Source organism: Mytilus trossulus, chromosome 14 (assembly GCF_036588685.1).
Source record: "Mytilus trossulus isolate FHL-02 chromosome 14, PNRI_Mtr1.1.1.hap1, whole genome shotgun sequence".
NCBI classification, from domain to species: domain Eukaryota; kingdom Metazoa; phylum Mollusca; class Bivalvia; order Mytilida; family Mytilidae; genus Mytilus; species Mytilus trossulus.
Window position 1 is genome coordinate 68,234,214 of NC_086386.1, and position 25,036 is coordinate 68,259,249.

A 25,036-nucleotide genomic window follows, 5' to 3' on the forward strand; every position below is an offset into this window, starting at 1 on the left:
TTTGATGACAGTGAAAACAATTGCAGCAAATAGGTCACCATATGGCCTCGGGCAATGAGGAAAAATACATACTGCATTGTCCGCAATAAAGGCACCTAATGTAAAAAATGAGAAACAATTAAAACGAGAAATCTAAAATTCTTATCTATGAAACAATAATCTGTAAAAATAATTAGGACCGACATAAACCGACAATTACCATTTGCCAAAAAGTTTGCACAGTAAAAATGTTGCAGATTTGTGAGTGCTCAACCTTTACAAAGTCATTTTGATATTTAACTTAGTACTTTGATTTTCTCATTTATATGCTTAATGGCATAACTTAGCAAACAAAAGAAAGTGATCAGCAAAAAATAGGGTTTATTTTTGTTTCGACAATTTATTTTCTTTTTGTAAAACATGCATAAAGATTGCATATTTTGACTTTAACATTGACTCACTGATAGGGTCTTTGCATCGGAACTAAACACATTTATTTCTAAAAAAACCAGTTGTTGGCATGACACGGGTTATGTTCTTCTCATATATTTTATGATAGTATGATACTAAACCCCTAACGGGAGGGATTGTACCTGATATTCATATGATGAAGACATTATCTTTCAATCAGTTTAATTGAGGTCTGGAGCTGGGATGTCAGTTAACTGCTAGTAGTCTGTTGTTATTTATGTATTATTGTCATCTTATTTATTTTCTTTTGTTACATCTTTTGACATCGGACTCGGACTTCTCTTGAACTGAGTTTTAATGTGCGTATTGTTATTCTTTTACTTTTCTACATTGGCTAGAGGTATATGGGGAGGGTTGAGATTTCATAAACATGTTTAACCCCGCTGCAATTTTGAGCCTGTCCCAAGTCAGGAGCCTCTGGCCTTTGTTAGTCTTGTATGATTTTAAATTTTAGTTTCTTGTGTATAATTCGGAGTTTAGTATGACGTCCATTATCACTGTACTATTATGCATATTTTAGGGGCCAGCTGAAGGACACCTACGGGTGCGGGAATTCTCGCTACATTGAAGACCCATTGGTTGCCTTCGGCTGTTGTTTGCTCTATGGTCGGGTGGTTGTCGCTTTGACATATTCACCATTTCCTTTCTCAATTTTATGATCAGAAACTTGGCGCGCAATCAAGTGTAGTATTCCATATTTACAGACATGACGCTACCTATGCTCTAGCCTAAAAAGAAAGTTTCTGTTTTAATGAACAGTCGTGTTAATACACCTTTTTTAAAGACATTTTGATAATCATATTATATACTTTGTTGAATTAACAACAGTTTTGATGTGTTTTGTCATTTGATTTTGCCATGTGATTAGGGACTTTCCTCTGAGTTCAATATTTTATGATTTTACTTTTTAAGTACCCTTTACTAAATTGAAGTAAGCAGATTCATTAACTAAAACTTCTTATCAGCAAGTGCACTTGGTGTGTTGTTTCAAATTAACTTTTCAATATCTGTTTATTTGTACCTATGTTTATGTTGACCAGGATGCCTGTTTTATAGAATACAGTTATGTTAACTTTTTTGTACGTCTTTCTTTGTGTCTCCTTGTTTCATTGAACAAGACTAAAAGATGGGATGTCTCTTATCTGTTATTTTATAGACTATATCTCTATAGCACCTGGATATTACTCAAACTCACATAAAGAATGGTCACTTGTTGATTGTTAAAACTTTGTGCTGTTTCGTGGAGGTCATTTTATATTAATGAAGGAAACCAACGTGTCTAGAGAGAACCACCGACCTTCTGTCAAGGAAAACTTCTAACCTTGTCAATTAGGATTGGATTCAAGTGCACCTACCAAATACCGGATTTGAACTCACTAGATCAGTGTTGACAAGTTAGTGATATAGAAGTCCGACTTCTTAGACCTGTCGATCATCAAGGTCCCTTATTCACATGTGGGTCTTGATTTTTTTTTCATTATAGCCTATGTATTTTGCATTGACCGACATTAAAATGATCATATGTTGATAGGTGTGATTATTTATCAATGAGGGATAAGCGTGATCTTTGACACTAATGTCAAGGTTAGACGATCCCTAGTAAACGTACATGAACATATTTCGCATACAATCATTACATACAAAAACAATATTGGTGACCTATTGCTTAAAGTCTTTAGTGTGATACATCAGAATTCTAATGAAAATCATAATTTCTTAAGCTGAAAAAAGTAAGTGCTAAAGCCAAAAGTTCAAGTAAAACTGTCTTAATTTAAAAAAAATGTATGCGTACTGAATATTCTATTTCTAAAACAAATGGTGTTAAAACCAAAAGTGCTACAAAAACAAGCGTAATTGTAGCTATTTTATTGATGTTTGACCTTATATAAGTGATTTAAGTTGAATCAATTATAAACGAGTGAATTTAATGAATACAACAAAAGGTTTATAAATTTATTTAAACCAGTTTAGACTTTATATCAAAGATAGTTTCAGAACCATTCTGATTAAAACGAAAAATTCTCTGAAACCGATATTATCAAGATGCTTGATTTCTTGATTGACAACATATTTGTTACGTTCGGAGGACGTGTTTTTCAACAGACTGTCGGCATCCCAATGGGAACAAACTGTGCCCCTCTACTTGCTGACTTGTTTCTTTATTATTATGAGGCTGACTTCATGCAGGAACTTCTTAGGAAGAAAGATAAGAAGTTAGCAATATCCTTTAACTCTACTTTCCGCTATATAGATGACGTTCTTTCACTAAACAATTCAAACTTTGGTGACTATGTGGATCGCATCTATCCCATCGAATTGGAGATAAAGGATACTACAGATACAGTTAAGTCGGCTTCATATCTTGACTTACATCTAGAAATTGACAATGAGGGTCGGTTGAAGACAAAACTTTACGACAAAAGAGATGATTTCAGCTTACCAATTGTGAACTTTCCATTTCTAAGTAGCAACATTCCAGCAGCACCTGCATACGGGGTATATATCTCCCAATTGATACGATATTCCCGTGCTTGCATTTCCTATCATGATTTTCTTGAAAGAGGGTTACTGCTCACAAGGAAGCTATTAAACCAAGAGTTCCAAATGGTGAAGTTGAAATCATCCCTTCGTAAATTTTACGGACGCCATCACGAGTTGGTTGACCATTATGGAATAACCGTTTCACAAATGATATCGGATATGTTCCTTACGTCGTAACTACAATCCCCTTCCCTTTCATGAATTTGACCTACCGAATTAGACTATTTACCGGATTTGTAATCACATAAGCAACACGGCGGGTGCCGCATGTGGAGCAGGATCTGCTTCCCTTCCGGAGCACCTGAGATCACCCCTAGTTTTTGGTGGGGTTCGTGTTGTTTATTCTTTAGTTTTCTATGTTGTGTCATGTGTACTATTGTTTTTCTGTTTGTCTTTTTCATTTTTAGCCATGGCGTTGTCAGTTTGTTTTAGATTTACGAGTTTGACTGTCCCTTTGGTGTATTTCGTCCCTCTTTTCTAACAATTCTAAACCACCAAATTCTCCTCAGTCATGGATAGTACAAAAGGCTCTAAAACTTGATCTTGATCTTAATATGGTATGATGACACCACCGATGGACATTATTTCACCCTCGTCCGTCATATAGTCCAAATACACCCTTCCCTTACAAATATTTGACCTGTTTTAACATTTTCGGTAATGTCCGGTAATATTGAGTTTCACTCTTTAATAGTATTCGGAATTAAGCTAAATAGGAATGATTCTGTTCTGAATGGTGGTCCGAGGAAATGATAAGTATGCATTGATTTGGAGTTTCAAGAAGAAATTGTTCTTGTATCTTTGAATGATGATAAACTAGGCTGATCCAAAATCGCTGTCATTGATCAAGGGTAATAAATTAAGAAATTTGATGAAATAAAGTGGGGAGCTCTTTTTGAACCTTTTTCTAATTTCTCCCTTTTGATGGGGATCCCAGGTAACATTTGAATATTGAAGGACCGGTCGTTTAAGTCATTTTACTACTTGAGGGCAAGATGTTTAGTTGCACTTTAATAATCTCAGTGTTCTGTGTGATCTATTATAAATTTCTTCATAGTGTTTTTCCCCAGTGTAGGTTACTTGTGATGCGTATGTCAAGGTAACTATTGATTGGAAAGATACAAGTTAGGTGTCTTTCAATGTGTAATCGAATTTTACATTACGTTTCTTCTACTGCTTAGTGTCTTCATGTTACAATACACCGGTTGAAATCTCATAATCAATGTTGTTGCCCAATTTCCTTGTACTAGTTGTCTGTCTGACAGTATTTTTTAGTTTCGAGTAATTGATGGTGTGGCCTTCCCTTCAGCAAACGCAGTCATTCGCAATTAGTCTGATATCGGATTTAATATTTTCCTTTAGTACACAGGAATGGATGCTGTCATGTTCAATCGCTTTGATGGCACTGCTGGTTACATTGATGTTTTTGTTTTGCTAGCAAATGGTTAAGTATCAACTTTGTTTATGTAAAAAATTTGTAAGGGTTCCGCGGAACCCAGTGTCTCGCCTACTTTTGCTGTAAATCGCAGGCTCAACAAAAAATGAGGAAAAAAATCAATAAAAAAATTCCTCTTGATACTATCTTTTGATTGTAAGAAGCTTCTGTCCAAGTTTGGTAAAAATCTAGGATAGTTAATGAATCTAATTAATGTTTTGAAAACTTAAACTGCCGACTGTATGTAATGTTAACTGGAAGAAAATCTAAGTCCATTTAAAAGTAAAATACAGAAAAAATGGAGTTATCTTTTTACAATATTTACTTCTGGATACTATCTTATGGTCATAAATAAGCTTCTGTCCAAGTTTGGTACAAACCCAGGATAGTTTAAGAAAGTAATTAAAATTTTAAAAACTTTAACCACAGAGTGAATATAATGTTTCCCCGCAGTAAAAACTAAGTCCATTTATAAGTAAAATACGGAAAAAATTGAATTTTATTTTTACAAAATTTACTTCTGGATACTATCTTATGATCATAAACAAGCTTCTGTCCAAGTTTGGTAGAAATCCAGTATAGTTTAAGAGAGTTATTAAAATTTCAAAAACTTTAACCACAGAGTGAATATTTGTGGACGCCGCCGACGACGACGCCGACGCCGACGGAAAGTAGGATCGCTTAGTCTCGCTTTTTCGACTAAAGTCGAAGGCTCGACAAAAATGAAGGTAGTTACCATTGTTATCAGAGAGATATCGCTTTTTATTCTTTTCAAATGAATGTTCTGCATTAATTTTTTTAACTTTCTTGGTCTAAATTCTTCTGTGTGCATCCTTGCAGTCAAGTATATTATTCAGTATCATCATATGCGTTTGACATCAGTCTTAGAGCTGTATCCTTATGAAAGTTCTCTATTATTTCATGGTCAGCCTCCAATAGTAGTAAAGTGCGTAAAATATTTCTACAAATTACAAGAATACGAAATGGGTCAATAAATCATTCTATTGACATGCATCCCAACATTTTGATGCCTTTTTACGCTTGGTGGTTCGTAATGTGGTGGTCGACCCTTTGGAGGCATTTTAGCTTCTCTTGTGCAATAGCGGTTCAATTTTGGTAACTATTTATGTGTTGAGTCTAAAAAATTAAACTGTTTCCCTCAATAGTGACTGAACAGTTGGAACAGACCATTGACATTCAAGCTAAAAAAATAAAAATTCAGCGTAGAACAGTAGGAATGTTATTGCATATAACAAAGAATATTTGAAGTTTACACATTTCCTGTTCAAATGTTCACACAATGTAAAAAAAGTTGTTAAAAATCTAAACTAACTTTACTGAAACGATGACAAGTGTTTCTTTCAACTACAAAACTAATGCTTTACTGCGAAAATAATCATGCAAGACTTTGAAAATGAAAGGGAAAGTAGATACTTAGGATGTCCATTCACATTTTCAATTGCAAACTGACCTAATGAAAATGTTATCCCAACCAGTCCACCGATTCTGACAGTATCAGAGTACCAATCAAATGAAAATGTAAGTAAATATATCGATCATGCTGTAAACAATTGTTATGTAAACTTTTTAAACAATTTTTTGACAAAAATACAGCAATAAAAAACTAAAATGTTTAATCATTGCTAAAAATGCAAGGACCAAAATCAAATGACAAACCACTAACTTTTAAAACACTCGTGGGAATATATGTGAATTTTATTTAAAGTTGTTCAGTAATTTCAGTAGATCTTTGAAGAAAATTAAAGTAGGTTAATAAAAAGTGATGACAAAATGTGTATTTTGCCAGATAAGCTTAATACTGAAATAATTAAAACAATACTGAAAGATACCTTGAAAATGAGGCTGAAACATCAATTTTCTTTTACAGCCTTTATGAACCGTAATAACGCCCTTTTGTTAGTGCTTTTCTCAGTGAATACTGATGTTTTTGTAATGACGCTTATGAAGATAACTGTATCTTCTCAGACTTTATAAGTGTCCGAGTAGAAAAGTGATGAACCAATAGAATGCCAAAGAACGTCTCATCTTTTTTTCTAATAAAGTTCTTTCTGAAGGTACCTACCCTTATTGATAAATACTCCTTCACAAATAGTATGCACTGTTATAGATTCTAGGTACTGACATTGTTTATAATCTTAATAATATGTTAATAGTATTCTTTTGTTTGGCTAGTGATTACAGTAGTAGAATTAGTTAAACCACTTGGCCACCAATGCCCCTTTTTTTGGTGATTACAATTTTAATATTAACTGCTGTACCCCAATTTTTGACTGTTTTACCTTTTTTGTCTGTTTGTTTTGTACACACATCCTTGTCAATATTATTAAATTGTATGTGACTGTCATACAAGTGAGAGGTTTAGCTAGCTAAAAAAACTAAAAACCAGGTTTAATCCACCATTTTGTACATAAGAAAAAACGTCTGTACCAAGTCAGGAATATGACAGTTGTTATCCATTCATTTGATGTGTGTGTGCTTCTGAATTTGCCACTTAATTAGGGAATCTGTTTTGAATTTTCCTCAGGATTTGGTATTTTTGTGATCTTACTTTTTTCAATATTTCACTAGGTAACTAGGTCATAAAATATGTTGTTTTCAAGGAAGCTATTCAACCAAAAGATCTTAGTGGAGACGTTGAATTCATCCATGTGACAGCATCTGAGATCACCTTTGGTTTACTGTGGTGTTCATGTTCTTAGTTTTCTATATTGTATTTTGTAGACTTTTGTTTGTCTATAGGTTGCATTTAGTTTTTAGCCATTTCATTGTCAGTTTATTTTAGGAGAGTTTTGCATCTTCCTCTTGTATTTCTCAATTACTAGCAATCATACTTTAATTGACTCAATACCCCAAAAAATACATTTTAACTTAATCCTGTGTTTGTTCTGTACAATCTCAATATGAAAAGTACATGAACACTCTTTCATAACATGTGTGTGGCAACTTAACAAACTAAAGAAAGAAAATATAAAGAATTATATCTATTTATTTGCAAAATTAAATCGTTTTTAGGAAAATATGAGTTACAACATTGAAATGATAGTTTTACCCCGACTTCGAGCTTATAGCACATAAACAGTCATCCCATTTCAAAATTTACCAATTGTGTCAAATCAAGTTACATTTTATCATTTAACGAGTCTGTATCTATATGGTGGGTTATGCATGCACATCTGAACATGCTTACTCTCAAACCCATCCCCAGTAAAATTCTATTTTCTTTTGTGTGTGTTTTTCTTTTCAGGCTTATTTTATTATTCTAAATAGAAAAACAATGTCTTATGTCACTTTCATTCCATGCTTTGAGAAGTCAAAATCAATCTGTTAATCAGTGTTTATAAAGATTTATTTTTTGGCATAAAAGGTAGGGTTGATGTGCAGTTCAACATATTTTATTTTTTTACAATTTCCCATTTTAACATTTGTTTTTCTGAAAATTTTGCATATTCAAGTAGCTTATCCAGTGCTCTGATAGAAATAAATATGCCCTATGCCAGAATAAAGAGTACAAAAATAGTATATCTTGACCACAATAAGAAAGGATATCCAATACCCATATCCACTCCTCCCTTAAAACAGGTTTAAAACCCTTTTCATCATTTAATGATATTTGTAGAACATTCAAATTCATTGATTTCTAAATATGATAAAAAAGACATTTCATGAGATTGTGCAAAATAATAAATACAACAATTTGTCTGTTAAATGCTACAACATATAGATAATGTCATTTAAATGTCAAGAAACGGTAACTTGGTTATACCTGAGGTTTGGATTTTCAACAATTTTAGAACATTTTCAATGTTGAGAAATATCATGTTTAACCAGAGCTTTCTTGTTCCTGTAACATTCATACACATACCATTTTGGTATTATGGGTATCAATCAATACATTTACAACCTTTCATCACAAATTAAAGAGATGGGAGAAACCCAACAACAAAAAATAATAAACATAGACTTAACAAAAGCTTATCTTTCAATAAGTTTACTATTAATCATTTCCATAAAAAGATGTTTTCCATATTTTCCAAAAAGTGTGTGTAAAAATATGAAGATGTTTAAAAACTGTTTAGGCAAATTCATTCACACATTTCTAACTTTTATGTTTCGATCTTGCTATAGTGTATAAACAATTATATATATTATATAAAATCATTTCTTGACCTCTTCATGATTTTTTGTGTCATTCGATTGCATTCTCGTTGATTCTTAATTGTCAAATAATATGCATTTTGAATGCTAAATAAGTATAGTAAATATAAATTATCACAAATAGAGACAAATACTCAAGCAAACATGTTGAAACATTTCCTTGAATATTGCAATTAAAACAATGATAGTCATAAATCAAAATACTTTTAGTCATCACTTAATTTCCTTCAAATACTGATCCATATCTGGGACGTCCTTTACAATAAAATCCAACAACATCTGTCCATACGCCTTACCCTGAAATAATATACAAGAGTATTTATACAACCAGATTAAAAATATAGTTAATTAAGGGGAGTAAATATACCTTATTTCATTGAGATCTAACTGGCATCATGTTGGTGAAAGTGTATTATTTGTTTGTGGTCTACTGTGGAATCATTGTTATTCATAAGATATACATGTTTATTGATTGAGTGGGTAAAGGTAAACCACTTATTTAGATGTTCAAAGAAGACATAAATTTTCTTTTAGTTTGAATGCAGACTTTGCGATAGTTTTCTCGTTTGAATTGTTTTACATTGTTTTATCGGGGCCTTTTATAGCCGACTATGCGGTATGGGCTTTGCTCATTGTTAAAGGCCATCAATTACCTATATATAGCTGTTAATGTTTGTGTCATTTTGGTCTTTTGTGGATAGTTGTCTCATTGGCAATCATACCACATCTTCTTTTTTATATTTGCTAAAACCAAGAAATCAGATATTCATAAAAATACAATTTTTGATTATTCTTAGAAAATTGCTATCCACCAAAATAACTGAATCCACAGTAATAAGTTTGAACCTGTTATTTTGAATAAGTATAATTACCTGAGGGTCACTTCGTAGAGATGCCACACCACCTCCTCCTAATGATTCAGGTAAGACAAAGTTCATTCCATGTATACCAGGAACGTAGTATCTACCAAGTAATTAATATACTTTATAACCAAGTATTAAAATAAAAAAAAAATAATTTAAGAACTAATCCTTCCAGACCAGCTGAGATCACCCCTAGTTTTTGATGTGATTTGTGTTGCTGTATTTAGTTTTCTACATTTTGTCTTATGTTCTATTGTTTGTTATTCTGTTTGGGTTTTTTTCTTTTTAAGCCATGGTGTTGTCAGTTTGTGTTCAACTTAATTTGTTTGTCTGTTTGGGTTTTTTTTTTTTAAGCCATGGCGTTGTCAGTTTGTGTTCAACTTATAAGTATCTTTCGCCTCACTTTTATAGCAACTTCTTAAAGAGCATTTTGAAAAAGGTTTAAATAAAGAAGATTTATTTTTCATATTTTGAGACATATTAATGAATTAGTTATGATACACCATTGAAGTATTGAAGGTTGTGGCTAAGTGAAACCCATGAATGATTATATATAAATAATTCTTAATTTATGAATATTTACACTATATTTAGGAAAACAAATAATCATCATGATAAAAATAATCTTGTGAATACTCAACTCATTAAAGTAAATTGCCTTTACCACTGTATTCAATTATTAATAAAATTCTAATTAAAAAAATATTGAAAATTCCAGCATTTTTGGCAATTTAAGGGACCATCTATAATCATACTGTTTTCTTACAATCATACCTCCTTTTTCAGTTTTCATATTTCACAAATAACTTTTTGTGAAAGCTGACAGATATAAAGCTTATATAACTCATGTGGAATTCAAATTCAAATGACTGACCTTTGTACAGAAGCATTACTTGGATCATCAAATAAATGAGAAAAGTATTTCTGGACAGCATCTGATGTTAACTGCTGCCTTAGGTATGGTAATATAGCTGGGTGTCTGGCTATCACACCTAAAACAAAGATGAAAGGTTTAAAGTTGTACCATCTATAACATAGACAAAAGGTACAACATGCTGTGGTTGAGGTCTGAAGAACATCTCTGAACATAAAAAAAATTTATGTGATATATAATATTTGTATCACTGATTACCTATATTACACATATTTGTATCTTGATTACCTATATTACACATATTTGTATCTTTATTACCTATATTACACATATTTCCTTTATCTCCACTCCTTGTGTAAGCCAGGTCTTCTAACCTGTATGACTTGTTCCCTGTCTGTACTATTACTTCATCCACTACATTCTGTTCCTTTGCCTTTGGATACTCAGCTACTGGAATGTCCTGAGGTTCGAATTTTTCAACATGGTTGCCATTTAGGAAGATATCTATCTGTAATACAAAATTCTACATACACTAACTAAGTCCACTGATTACGAATAAAAGTTGGAGGGTTCAAAGCTAAATAGAAGTTTAACTAACCCAGGTATGTCTGCATGTTCCTGTTTTGAATGTTTTTGGTTTTTTTTCCACTCTGAGAAATAGATGTTCATTGTAGATCTTTGGAACGTCATTGTTCTAATAACATATTGTTTTGGAACCTGCCTATTGTAGAAGACAGTATTTTTGTCTAGCTATTATACTGATATTTTAAAATACTTTGTATCTTTATACAAAAAAATTTTAGAAAAAAAAGTCACCACGCATTAATAATGGTTTAGAAATAAAACTCTTCCACTTTGTTGTTCCAAATGATTTACCAGTACAATGTATATAAATTTTAAACAACATGTACATACAGATTCTACATGCATACCTCAATATCTTTTTTGGGATACATGAAGGAAAACAGTCTCAATATTGGTGATCTGTGAAAGAAAGACAACTGTAGTTTGTTTTGTGAAACAAGTTTATCGATACAAATTTTTCAGATATTTTTTTTGTATAAAACAAGTTCAACTAATGTACACAAAATAAATTTCTTTTTCCATATTTTCTTATAAATATTAGTGTTGTCAAATCATACAGTTTTGCCTAACCAGTTCCTTAAATATTATTTAATAATTTCAATACACATTTATACTATTATTATTTATTTAACTTGAAAAAAAAAAGTCTGCTTAAACGGTTAGTATTTTTGGTATGCGATATTCGGTCCTTCCAAAGGTTAACCAATTAACCGTTGACAAAACTAATAAATATATATGTTCTACTATCTGAAACATTTTGCAAAGAGTTCCACACAAATGGGTGCTAGCGGCCGTCTTAAACTTTCAGTGAAGTGCAAGTTTATTTTGTTGTCCATGTTGATGGCCTATATGTTGTTAGGTGCTATGATAAAATAACACAAGAAATTTTACTTGGCTAATATCAATTCTGAGGCATTCCAACATTGAATTGTATATATTCCTCAATAAAATTCAACAATCAAGACAGCATATGCTTCTCATGACTACTCAAAACAATGCATCAGAAAACAAACAGAAAAAATTGTTATAGCTGTATTTTCATGGTTGTACATAAAAATATAACTATAAGATTTTAATGCTTCTTTTTGTTTTCTAAACGGTTTTAAAAGTGCTGATTATGCAGACTTTTTAAAATGTGCTTCTGTCAATGCTTTTACGCTCCAATGAAAATTACAAAAAGAAGCATGGAACTCTTAAATGAAGCACATTGAAAATCATATTACATAACTTACACTCTAGGTCTTCCTCCAACCAGGCCTGTAAGTCCTGGAGCTATGATAGTAAAGAATATATATGCAGTTGAACAACAAATCATTGAAATATACCGGTATGTCTATTGAGGTTAACAGCAATAACTTAAAATTAAAATATTCTTTTTGTTTGCAAAACAAATTAGTTATAAAACAAAAATTTACTCAAAGGTCTAAAAGAGATGGGTAAACTTTAAACAGATGATTTAAATCTAGTTATAAACTTATATAAAATTAAAAACAAACAGGTAACCAGACCTTTTTATACAAAATATGCAGCACACTAAAGCAATGCCAACACATAACATTATTTAATATGAACACCTACTGCATATAAAAGCTTTATTCAGACTTACAAGTAAACTATAATGTAAGTTACCTACCCATGCCAGTACCAGCTGGAGCTATTTCTTTAGAAAAGAATTCTAAAGCTTTTTTCTGATGATGATGGACAGCTAACCACAATACTGATTCCCTGCTGCCCTAAAAGGAAAGGTTAAAATTGTTTGAAAAAATCTCATTCAGTAACAGTTTTACATCATAAAAGTAAAACCTTTTATTTATGGATTGAAGACAAATTATATTTATTGTAGATACATGATCTTGTGATTTTGCTTAAGTTTCATAAAAGCATATTAGAAATATTTTCTTTGAGAACAACTTACATTCATGGTTCATTTGTACTCATGAAATCTAATACAAAATGGTACAAAAGAATAATACTTGATCTACAGTATCAAAACATGTAAATTCAGAGTAACAGAATAAATAAATCCAGTATTTACATTAGGTAGATTAGTCATTGGTCCATAGCTTTGCTCTGTACCCAAAACTTCAACATGCACTCTAGAGAAATCTTCTAAATTTAACTGCTTGAATATTCTTCTACATCTAGAAATAGATAATGATGACAGATAAAGTGTGTTCCTTCAAAGGTTTTGGTTCCAAATGAATTTACGGGTTCAAGTAGGTGTAGTCAAGCATAAATGATTCATAGTCAGTCTTTCACTCTAAATTTAAATTGACAGGCAGGAGTTCAAATAACCACAAGAAGAAAATTTACCTTATCAATATCAATATGCAAATTGTATTTAAAAACAAGAATGTGTCCATAGTACACTGATGCCCCATTCGCACTATCATTTCAATGTTCTGTGGACTATGAAAATGGAGTAAAAACTCAAATTTGGCATTAAAAATTAGAAATATCATATCAGAGAGAAAATGTCTACTAAGTTTCAAGTTGATTGGACTTCAACTTCATCAAAATATTAAACCTGAAGCAGGACAGAAGTACGAACCAACAAACAGACGGACGGATAAAGGACTGGAAGCACAGACCAGAAAACATAATTCCCATCAATGGATCATAATAAATAAGGCATAAAAACAACTTTTTCCTTAATAATCTTTTAAATCAACTTTGTTGTAACTAATAGTCTCTTCACCTTTTGATAATTTGATCTGCTGTTTTCTCTCCTTTTTGCTTAGTATTAGGACCTCTTATGATAGCCACAGCTGTAGATCGGTAACCATCTGCATAAGTTGCACTTGACTGAAAATAAAAATAAACATAATGATGGTAGTACGCTGACCTAAAGTTGGTAACTACTATTTCATTTGGTGTAGAGTTGTCTCTTTCACAATCATACCACATCTCCTTATTTTCCAGTGGGTGTTTAAATAATCACTTGTTCCACTTTTCCATACAAAAATGAAACAGCAAGTAAAGGAGTTTAAGTATCCAATATTAATTAAAAATGAAAAATGATTCCTGTTATAGTTTCAAATTATTTGATTTTTTTTTTTATTAAAGCATTGAGAACCTTGAGTGACCCTTCATTTAACATGAAAGTTCACCTAATCTGACCAAGTCTATGAGAGACTTGAACCCCCCCCCCCCCCCCTCTCACAAAAAAAAGTCTCATCCACACTGAAAACGATTCTATGCATTTGGCTCTAAGATTTTTTTTAAATACTAAGGCTTTTCTACTTCAGGCATAGATTACCTTAGCTGTATTTGGCAAAACTTTTAGGAATTTTGGTCCTCAATGCTCTTCAACTTCGAATTTTATTTGGCCTTTTAAACTTTTTTGGATTCGAGCGTCACTGATGAGTCTTTTGTAGACGAAACATGCGTCTGGCATATATACTAAATTTAGTCCTGGTATCTATGATGAGTTTATTTACCTTGTACTGACTAGTTGGTGGTTTTCCTTTAGCTCCTGTTACAAACACTGTGTGCCTTACCTTATACTGACTAGTTGGTGGTTTTCCTTTAGCTCCTGTTACAAACACTGTGTGCCTTACCTTATACTGACTAGTTGGTGGTTTTCCTTTAGCTCCTGTTACAAACACTGTGTGCCTTACCTTATACTGACTAGTTGGTGGTTTTCCTTTAGCTCCTGTTACAAACACTGTGTGCCTTACCTTATACTGACTAGTTGGTGGTTTTCCTTTAGCTCATGTTACAAACACTGCCTTACCTTGTACTGACTAGTTGGTGGTTTTCCTTTAGCTCCTGTTACAAACACTGCCTTACCTTGTACTGACTAGTTGGTGGTTTTCCTTTAGCTCCTGTTACAAACACTGCCTTACCTTGTACTGACTAGTTGGTGGTTTTCCTTTAGCTCCTGTTACAAACACTGTGTGCCTTACCTTATACTGACTAGTTGGTGGTTTTCCTTTAGCTCCTGTTACAAACACTGCCTTACCTTATACTGACTAGTTGGTGGTTTTCCTTTAGCTCCTGTTACAAACACTGTGTGCCTTACCTTATACTGACTAGTTGGTGGTTTTCCTTTAGCTCATGTTACAAACACTGCCTTACCTTGTACTGACTAGTTGGTGGTTTTCCTTTAGCTCCTGTTACAAACACTGCCTTACCTTGTACTGACTAGTTGGTGGTTTTCCTTTAGCTCCTGTTACAAACACTGTGTGCCTTACCTTATACTGACTAGTTGGTGGTTTTCCTTTAGCTCCTGTTACAAACACTGCCTTACCTTATACTGACTAGTTGGTGGTTTTCCTTTAGCTCCTGTTACAAACACTGCCTTACCTTATACTGACTAGTTGGTGGTTTTCCTTTAGCTCCTGTTACAAACACTGCCTTACCTTATACTGACTAGTTGGTGGTTTTCCTTTAGCTCCTGTTACAAACACTGTGTGCCTTACCTTGTACTGACTAGTTGGTGGTTTTCCTTTAGCTCCTGTTACAAACACTGCCTTACCTTATACTGACTAGTTGGTGGTTTTCCTTTAGCTCCTGTTACAAACACTGTGTGCCTTACCTTATACTGACTAGTTGGTGGTTTTCCTTTAGCTCCTGTTACAAACACTGCCTTACCTTATACTGACTAGTTGGTGGTTTTCCTTTAGCTCCTGTTACAAACACTGTGTGCCTTACCTTATACTGACTAGTTGGTGGTTTTCCTTTAGCTCCTGTTACAAACACTGCCTTACCTTATACTGACTAGTTGGTGGTTTTCCTTTAGCTCCTGTTACAAACACTGTGTGCCTTACCTTATACTGACTAGTTGGTGGTTTTCCTTTAGCTCCTGTTACAAACACTGCCTTACCTTATACTGACTAGTTGGTGGTTTTCCTTTAGCTCCTGTTACAAACACTGTGTGCCTTACCTTATACTGACTAGTTGGTGGTTTTCCTTTAGCTCCTGTTACAAACACTGCCTTACCTTATACTGACTAGTTGGTGGTTTTCCTTTAGCTCCTGTTACAAACACTGCCTTACCTTGTACTGACTAGTTGGTGGTTTTCCTTTAGCTCCTGTTACAAACACTGCCTTACCTTATACTGACTAGTTGGTGGTTTTCCTTTAGCTCCTGTTACAAACACTGTGTGCCTTACCTTATACTGACTAGTTGGTGGTTTTCCTTTAGCTCCTGTTACAAACACTGTGTGCCTTACCTTATACTGACTAGTTGGTGGTTTTCCTTTAGCTCCTGTTACAAACACTGCCTTACCTTATACTGACTAGTTGGTGGTTTTCCTTTAGCTCCTGTTACAAACACTGCAGCTTCATCAGTTACTGCTATCAAACAAAATATCAAAAATTACTTTTTATTTTTAAAGTCATAAGAAACCTCAAATAAAAAAATTTAATGCATATGTTTTTTATAACTAAATGGATAGTTTTCATTATAAAACTTATGTACATATACTTTTTTCTGAAGAAAATTCTTTGATTTATTCATATTTAGAAGAAGTTTACTTTATTTTAATTGCTTGCTTCCAGCAAGCAATTCACCCAACATATTTTCCGTATGCAAAGTGACCTCAGTGTGACCCATCTCGTAAAAATCCAGTGATCACAATACGCATGGATGTCCTTAAAATAAACTATTATCTGAATTTACATGTTAAACACATGCTCTCTTTCCATGCTTTTTTGTTTATTTTTTGTCGATTGTTGACAAACAGGTGACCATCGTTAAACTTCGGCTTTAAAACACGAACTTTAATTACCTGCCATATTTTCACAACAACACTGACCGATTGAAAAAAAAATGACGATTATACGAAATTTACACGAAAAAAATGATAAATTCGTGCACAGAAGACTAAGTTTATTATGTTTGTATGCATTAGTTCAAGAATTGGAAGAACATCATTTTTCACCGGTCACTTGTTTCTTATGACTTTAAGACAAATAAAGATTTCTTTTATGTCTGCTTTAAAAAGTTCAACATATAACCAAAATATCTCTCAACAACTAGTTAACATGATATATTAAGTAAATTGATTGTAAACCACATTAATCATAAACACACAACACCTACCAATAAAATGTCCAACCAAACAAAACATCCTCCAGATATTCTAGCTTGGTACTGAATGAATAGCATGCACAAGATAAACGAATAGTAACAATCTTTGAAAGATTGTACTAATATTTGTTCATATACAAAGACATTAATATATAATTCTATTACCCGATGCAAAATTTGTGCTGTAACCACTCTTCATCCTTAACCACAAATCCACAAGCTTACAGGCTTGTTTTAAAAATTCTTCTCGACAAGCCAACAGAATCCAACTAAAATTTTCCAAAAAAATGAGCTTTGGGCTTGTGGATTCAAGAATTTATCCTGAAGACCATGTAACTTACAGTTAATTTCATCTAATTGTACTTGTGTAAAATCACAGACGACATCAGGGAGGAAATAATGTGCTGGATCACCAATCTCATATACCAACTGTTCACTAACAGTAGCTTCATTGATTAATCCACCTGTTCCTTTTGGTTTAGTCACAATAAAATCACCATTAGAACTGCACTCTACTACAGGAAAACCAATATGATCCCTGTTATAATTAAAATTCATTAACCAGAGGCCCTAAGAACATTATATATCACATAGAACCTTTTTTTAAAGAGATTTCTTAAATGTTTATTGAAAAATACTACAATTTATCTATTTTTTTATCAATGCAAATTCATTAAATATATTCAGAGTTCTACCAAACTGGTCTTTAGTTTAGCTAAATTGTGTATTTTTAAACTGGCAACAGGTTTATCATTTTACCCAAATGTTAAGAATTCCCTTCAGAATACATTTGGTTGAGAAATTAAAAGTTTTTGCTTACAAATAAATTTCCCATGTTAATAAAAGAACAGAGTTCTAAAGTCCCCCACATTGCACATATGTTATATTTCCAAGAGGCATAACTCTTTAATGAAAAGTTGATCTTTTCACCATTATATAACTTGTCCAAGATATTGCTGATATTTACCCCTATAGTGTACCTGTGAGAGCCCCAACAAGACCAGACTGTTTCCGGTCTGCAAATGATTTACTCACCAATCAGGGACTGTTTTCCAGTCTGTGAATATTCCTCCAGTTACTTGTGCACCACACTCTATCAGATGTCCTGCCAAACTGTAAGATTCAAATGTTGATTTTTTTATTGAAGTGTAGTCAGCAATTCATACTGACATCATATAATGATATAATGCCATTGTCAAATTTCTGATAACAAATAATATACTAGTTCTTAAACTTCAGTTGTAACTCTCTCTGGTAGAGTTGACCTCAGATTTGCTCTTCTAGTCTTTTTTTTCATGCTTCAAAATGTTTTATGCAGCTGACCTTGTAAACTATGGAGGATGACTTAGGACTAAGTGGTTATTTGTTCCTAGAAGCTAATTTATAGGAATCACCAGCCTGTCAACTAGATTGTGAGTTTGTGATGTCCCAGTGTACAGTCCTAAATTCATGGGAGCTGTCCATTGTTATTTTGTGATATATATCTTGTAACTTACTATTATATTATTTATCTATTGATTTCTCTGTTCTGATTGTTCTTGTTTATATTTGTATTGCATTCCTGTCCTGTCATGAAATTTTTTCATAGACTTTTCAAACATTGCCATAAGAGTGAAAGGTTTGGCTAGCAATCAAGCCAGGTTTAACCCACAATTTGTTCTTAAAATGTCCTGTACCAAGTCAGGAATATTGCAGTTGTTAACAAATAGTATAATTGTTTTACTGTATATTCAGAAATTATTGCGAGGTTTTTATTAGTGTGATAAACTCACTTTTTGAAATATTTATATGAATTTAACAGGATTTTTCTCAAATTGTAAAACTTAAAATTGCATATGGGTCTAAAATGACAAAATCGCAAAAATAAATGCACACAATAATTTCTAAATTTACAACATATAGAAATACAAACCTGCCAGCAGCTAAGTGGTCAAAATCATTCATATTCCATTGGAACTGTAAAAAACAAGTAAACAGTTACAGTATCTTGTGAGAATCCTTTCATCTTCTCAGAGGTGCAAATTTTCATAGCAATTCTGTATTTGAAACATTACCATCATCAATTGAGATTTAATAGCTACAATGTATTAATGATACCTAGCTTGGCTATTGGTAGTCAGGATTTGACAGTTAAAAATCCAGTTTTTCAGGAGAAAAGAAACAAAGCAGGCAAAACTGATTTTTGCAACCATCATATCACCAAATCACAGTATAAATTTAAATCTAAAGTGTTGATGGCACATATGTGGAAGTCTCTTGTTCACATTTGTATACTTTGAAAATATTGTGGACTCTAGTGATTTGGAATTTGATTTATATTCAGATTTGTATTTTGTAGAAGAACAATGTTGAACTCTAAATTTATATCTTGTAGTTTGGTTTTTATGACATTTAAATGATCTCCTTACATACAAAAAATATTTCAACAACACTAAATAGTATACGTTAGCCCATAAAAATATCTAGCAACAGTGCATCAAAGGATAGCGAAGAGAGACTATCAAAGTATGTGATCACCTTACATTGTGCAGCAAAGGTCCAAGAACTAAAGCACTGTCCACACATCTGCCAGTGATAACAATATCGGCACCAAGGTCCAGAGCTCTAGCTATTGGTCCAGCTCTTCATAAACAGAAATGGTAATTTATATATTAGTAAACATGTAAGAGGCACAGTTCTATTTTTTGCTTTTTAAAAATAAGCAGATGTGGTAAACTTATTTTCGCAGCTATTTTATTTCTCGATATTCTTATTTACTTGAAGGAAAGATCTTAGTTTTATATGTTCGCGACAATTAATATTCACGTTATTTTTCTACTCGTGAAAGTCGCAAAAATAAATCGTTCGCGAAAATAAGTTGGTTTACAGTAGTTGCCAATGAGAAACTATACAACAGATACTAAATGATGTAGCAGATGTCTACAGTCTTCAACAATGAGTAAAACATGTTCATTGCTAACAATATGATAGGTGTTGCCTCTTAGCTTTAATTTCGTCTTGAGATAACATCATTAATAAGACTAGGGTGATAACATACCTAAACCACAACTTTAATGCTCAGGGAACCAGTAAATATGGGTCAAAATGCTAATTTGACACAGATATTACTCAGTTCACTTCATAATCAACTTGCATACTAAGTGTCAAGATGATGTGACCACAAACTATAATTCATTAACAGAGAAAAGATCACTGGCAACAGCAAATGAAACCTGTGGACCTCTGAGAGAGTGAGACAGTCACTAAATTCATAATCAGGGACTTTTTCTTGGAGTATGTTTAACCTTGATAAAATGGTGATTGTTGGTGATATGAATGTTTGATTGGTGGGTAGTAAAGAAGATAAAATAATTTCTGGAAACTATGGATTTCAGCTATGTCTGCCATGTTTTTTCTTTTATTTGTGTTTTAAGCAATAATCAGGTTGTTTAATTTCTCTTTTAAATTGTTTCACATTTTGTAATGCAGACCCTTTATTCCTTAGTTAAAAATATGGATTTTACTCATTGCTTAAGGCTGTAATGTGACAGTGAGTGACCCTTTATTAGCTAAATCCTTTGGTCTCTGATGGAAAGTTGTCTCATTAGCAATCATTTATAACACTCCTCCTTTGTTGTACTTATTTTCACATTTAAAGAGAAAACATTCAATTTATTTCAACAACTTACCCTAAATAAGCATTCATACTGTGTAAGACAACTTACCCTTAATAAGCATTCATACTGTGTTAGACAACTTACCCTAAATAAGCATTCATGCTGTGTTAGACAACTTACCCTAAATAAGCATTCATGCTGTGTTAGACAACTTACCCTAAATAAGCATTCATGCTGTGTTAGACAACTTACCCTAAATAAGCATTCATACTGTGTTAGACAACTTACCCTAAATAAGCATTCATGCTGTGTTAGACAACTTACCCTAAATGTGTTAGACAACTTACCCTAAATAAGCATTCATACTGTGTTAGACAACTTACCCTAAATAAGCATTCATACTGTGTACAGTCTTAGGAAATTGATCACCAGAATCCATATCAGTTATTGAACTGTTCATCAATTCTTTGCTCTGAAATAAGCAATAAATACTAAACAAAGGAAAAATGAAAAAGCATACTTAATAATTTACTGTATTAACTTTTAAAGTCTTGCTTCATATGCTAATATTTCTGCAGAATTGTTTATGACATTATCATAATAAAGCAAAAGTTTGCAGATTTTTTTTATTGTCACAAATCTTCATATAAAATATTCTCTCCTGAATAGTTATGTATATAGCAAAAAAATCAACATTAGCCTTTAATTTTAAGTGTATCTTGTTGTCATTATGAAACAGTATTAAAACGGTTTTTTTCCTAAGTTCTAAAACCTACTTTCTTACAAACAATTCGTTTATCACTTACATGACTAGCTACATAATTCATACATCTAACCTGTGTTATACCTTAGGCATTAAGTCATCACCAGTAACAACAGCAATATTCATCTCCACACCAACAGAAGCACAAATCTGTTTTAATGCATCAGCACAGGCCTGTGGATTTACACCTCCTGCATTACTTATAACTTTTATACCTATAATAGGAAGAATATATAATACTGTAAAAAAATCATCGAAGAGACTAGAGAGGGGATAGGACCTTTATCGGGACTCCGGGATTGGGTGTTTTTAAGCTCGGGATTTTGGGATTGACCCCTACGGGATCCGGGAATTCTTTTATAAAATTTCGGGACCTCAGGATTTTGTGTTTTCAAGACCAGGATTTTCGGGATTTCATGTTTTTTAGCTCGGGAATTCGGGATTAGGACCCCTCCTACCCTCCCTCATACTAGGATTATTTTTTAGAGCCAAATGCATATTTAGTCTGAATACATGTAGGTACTCATCAGTGTTGCTCCATTTGCAAATTCAATTCAATCACTAAATTTATATGTAAACCATTTAATTTTTTAGGCAGGTTGTATTTTTGCCAATTTCAGGCAGAGTCTGAATGCAAAAGTAAACTGTGGTATATGTCTCACCTTTTTGTTACGTTGATTGTAAAATGCAAATGTAAAAATTAAAATAGCAATACTCTAACGTGCAAGTTATGCAAAAAATTCAAAGTCAATGAACCACAGCTGAAGGTACAGCTGGCCAAAAAATGTTATTGGCAATGAAATGACAGTCAATCATTTATTTGTTATATATCAAACAAAAATGTGTCCAAAGTACACAGATGCCCCACTCGCACTATAATTTTCCGTGTTCAATGGACTGTGAAATTGGGTAAATAATCTAATTTGGAATTAAAATTAGAAAGATCATATCATAAGCAACAAGTGTACTAAGTTTCAAGTTAATTGGACTTCAGCTTCATCAAAAAACTACCTTGACCAAAAACTTTAACCTGAAACGGGACAGACGGATGAAAAAACGAACAGACGGATTGACAGACGGACGGACATAAGGAGGGATGAAAGGACGCACAGACCAGAAAACATAATGCCACTCTACTATCGTTGGTGGGGCATAAAAATACCTTTAGACTTGATATCTTTGATGAATGGTGCCATACAAATCTGTACAAAATCAGGTGCATACCCTAAATTCTACAATAAAAATCATTTGTATTGAATTACTTTATCAATTTGTGTAATATGCTGTTTATGTAATAATGTTGCAATTGGTGATCCAAATGAAAAATCTAACACTTAACTGTCAATCTGCTATACAATTTGGAAGCCATCCCTGTATTTCTTAACTATTAATTGGTGGGTTTTACATGAAATATTAAGGTAAGTCAATGTTATCATTCTATAATTAGTTATCAAAGGTACCAGGATTATAATTTAGTACGCCAGACGCGGGTTTTGTCTACATAAGACTCATCAGCGACACTCATATCAAAATATTGTATAACATATATATAACAAAACATTGAATGTCACTTAAATTTCTTTGCAGTTATGTGGGATGGCTGGTTTCATTAAAATCATTTTGAAGACATAACATATAGCCATCTTCATGACTTCAATCAACTCAATTATTCAATGTGAAGAAAAGCAATGGATTAATGTCTGATAAAACAACTGGAATAAACATAAAACTATAATATCTCTAAGACTAATATAATAGTGTCTTGAGTTTTCCATCATGACCATGTGATTCTTTATTTTAAATGTCATAAATGAAAGATGATAAGTAACAGTGCTCAGTGACTTTTAAACTTGATCTTTAAATGACATGTAAATAAATCTACTTACAGGATACTTATGTTTAGCTGAAATTAACAGAGACATTGTGATCTCTGACAGGTAATCAAACACCAGGTAATCTAACTTGGTACCATAGATCAATTGAGGAGCTAAAATATATAATTATAAATTAGAGATAATCTAACTTTGTACCATAGATCAATTGAGGAGCTAAAATATATAAATATAAATTATAGAAAATCTAACTTTGTACCATAGATCAATTGAGGAGCTAAAAAAATTAATATAAATTAAAGAAAGTCTAACTTTGTACCATAGATCAATTGAGGAGCTAAAATACATAACATAAACATTAAAATTATAGAAAGTCATATTTGTACCATAGATCAATTGAGGAGCTAAAAAATATAAAATTACATAAAGAAAGTATAACTTTGTACCTTAATATAAATCAATAAAATTAACGGTACCAATTTTCTTGCACCAGATGCGCATTTCAACAATACATGTCTCTTCAGTGATGCTTGTGGCCAAAATATTTGAAATCCAAAGCTTATAATATAAAAGATGAAGAGCTGTATAATCCAAAAGGTCCAAAAGGTATAGCCAAATCCGAAAAGGAATCAGAGCTTTGCATGAGGGAGATACATTCCTTAATTTATAATAATTTCTAATATTTTGTTACAATTGAGGTGCTAATTTTTTTTACAAACTATAGACAGTGATAAAAAGTCTAACTTTGTACCATAGATAAATTGAGGAGCTAAAAAACACAAATTAATCTTATAAATAAATAAATAAATTAACAAAATTTAAACAAGCAGATAAGCAGGGATAACATTTTATTCTCAGGCAAAATGGGGTGTCAATACAAGCAGATTTTTTTTTATGGATTCAAACGATAGGTGAAAGATACCGAAGGGATATTCAAAGTCACAAAATATATTTAAAATGGCAAAAAAAGAAAAAGACAAAAAAAGACATGAAAAACAACAGTATACAAAACACTAAAGACTGAGTAACAAAATCCCACCTCAGATTGGTACAAGGAAATAAAACAATTAAAAAATTTCTACATGGAATTCAAATATAACAGACATGACAGAGTAAGACAAGAAAAGCACTAAAATAAGGGTAGTCAAAGTTGCTGAAATGTAGTTCAAAGCCAATTTCAACTACAGTAGTAAATGAAAAATGTATTTCCAGACTTAAGTATTAATCAGTACACACTGAATAGATTTAGTGTAAACATTCATAAACTCGTAAGGAACACATCACCATAATCATATGACAATCACATACACCTTATCGCTATTTGTCCGCCATTACTGAATATCACACAGGTTCCCATAAAATTCTGACATCATAAAACAAAATATCTAACCCCACAATGGAAAAGTGATTGTTGTATGCGTCAAAAGGTCAAGCGGCTGGGTCAGCCGGCCGAGTAGGCTAATAGGGATATTAAAGGTGTATTGTAATTATTTTGTCCCAGTTTGTCAATTAAAAATCTTGAAATTTCAATCTTGTTTTACTTTTATCTTTAACTATATTTCTATATTGTCTTACTGTTTGCTTAGGGGGGTCATAAATTATGATTAATTTTTAAAGTAATACTTGGGGCGATTTTGTGGGACGAATTGACCTAATGCAACCTTTGAACTCTTACCAGCCACAGCTGTATCCCCCCAAAAACCGCAGGCACATCCTATTCTGACTGTTTTGCCCTGCAGTATTTGGGAGGAAAATCTTAAGTGTGTTACTCGTATTTTTTGTGGTGCAATAAACTTTGAAATGACACCCGAAATTCTCCTGAGGTGCCTGAACCCAGTCATGTTTGTTTTTGTATTGGCCCCCAAACCGGAAGTGGTTCATTTTT

The 25,036-nt window shown here is 32.6% G+C and overlaps 1 protein-coding gene across 2 annotated transcripts; it reads right to left on the minus strand.

The window, feature by feature from the left end:
- Positions 1 to 8,134: 8,134 nt before the first annotated feature.
- LOC134696988 (uncharacterized) lies at positions 8,135 to 25,018 on the minus strand. Of its 2 annotated transcripts, none has more exons than XM_063558974.1 (19): positions 24,827 to 25,018; positions 23,206 to 23,306; positions 22,482 to 22,551; positions 21,404 to 21,534; positions 20,940 to 21,028; positions 19,483 to 19,582; positions 18,873 to 18,916; positions 17,996 to 18,073; positions 17,302 to 17,498; positions 16,157 to 16,221; positions 13,623 to 13,729; positions 12,960 to 13,065; positions 12,558 to 12,657; positions 12,157 to 12,196; positions 11,272 to 11,323; positions 10,658 to 10,847; positions 10,340 to 10,457; positions 9,475 to 9,565; positions 8,135 to 8,899 (listed from the first exon to the last, which is right to left on the minus strand). In XM_063558974.1, exons 1-19 carry the CDS (start codon positions 24,990 to 24,992, stop codon positions 8,816 to 8,818), a joined length of 1,929 nt encoding a protein of 642 aa, XP_063415044.1. In that variant the 5' UTR covers positions 24,993 to 25,018; the 3' UTR covers positions 8,135 to 8,815. The 2 variants fall into 2 exon arrangements, with proteins under 2 accessions (XP_063415044.1, XP_063415043.1); XM_063558973.1 differs by having other exon boundaries at positions 16,157 to 16,224.
- Positions 25,019 to 25,036: the final 18 nt, after the last annotated feature.

Coding starts and splice junctions, on each gene's coding strand:
- LOC134696988 (XM_063558973.1), bottom strand. CDS start 24,992: ATGACTGGGTTCAGGCACCTCAGGAGAATTTCGGGTGTCATTTCAAAG. Junction 21,535..22,481: donor CAAAGATATCAAGTCTAAAG/GTATTTTTATGC, acceptor TTCCTATTATAG/GTATAAAAGTTATAAGTAAT. Junction 10,458..10,657: donor AGGAAATATGTGTAATATAG/GTAATAAAGATA, acceptor TCTTTGTTTTAG/GTGTGATAGCCAGACACCCA.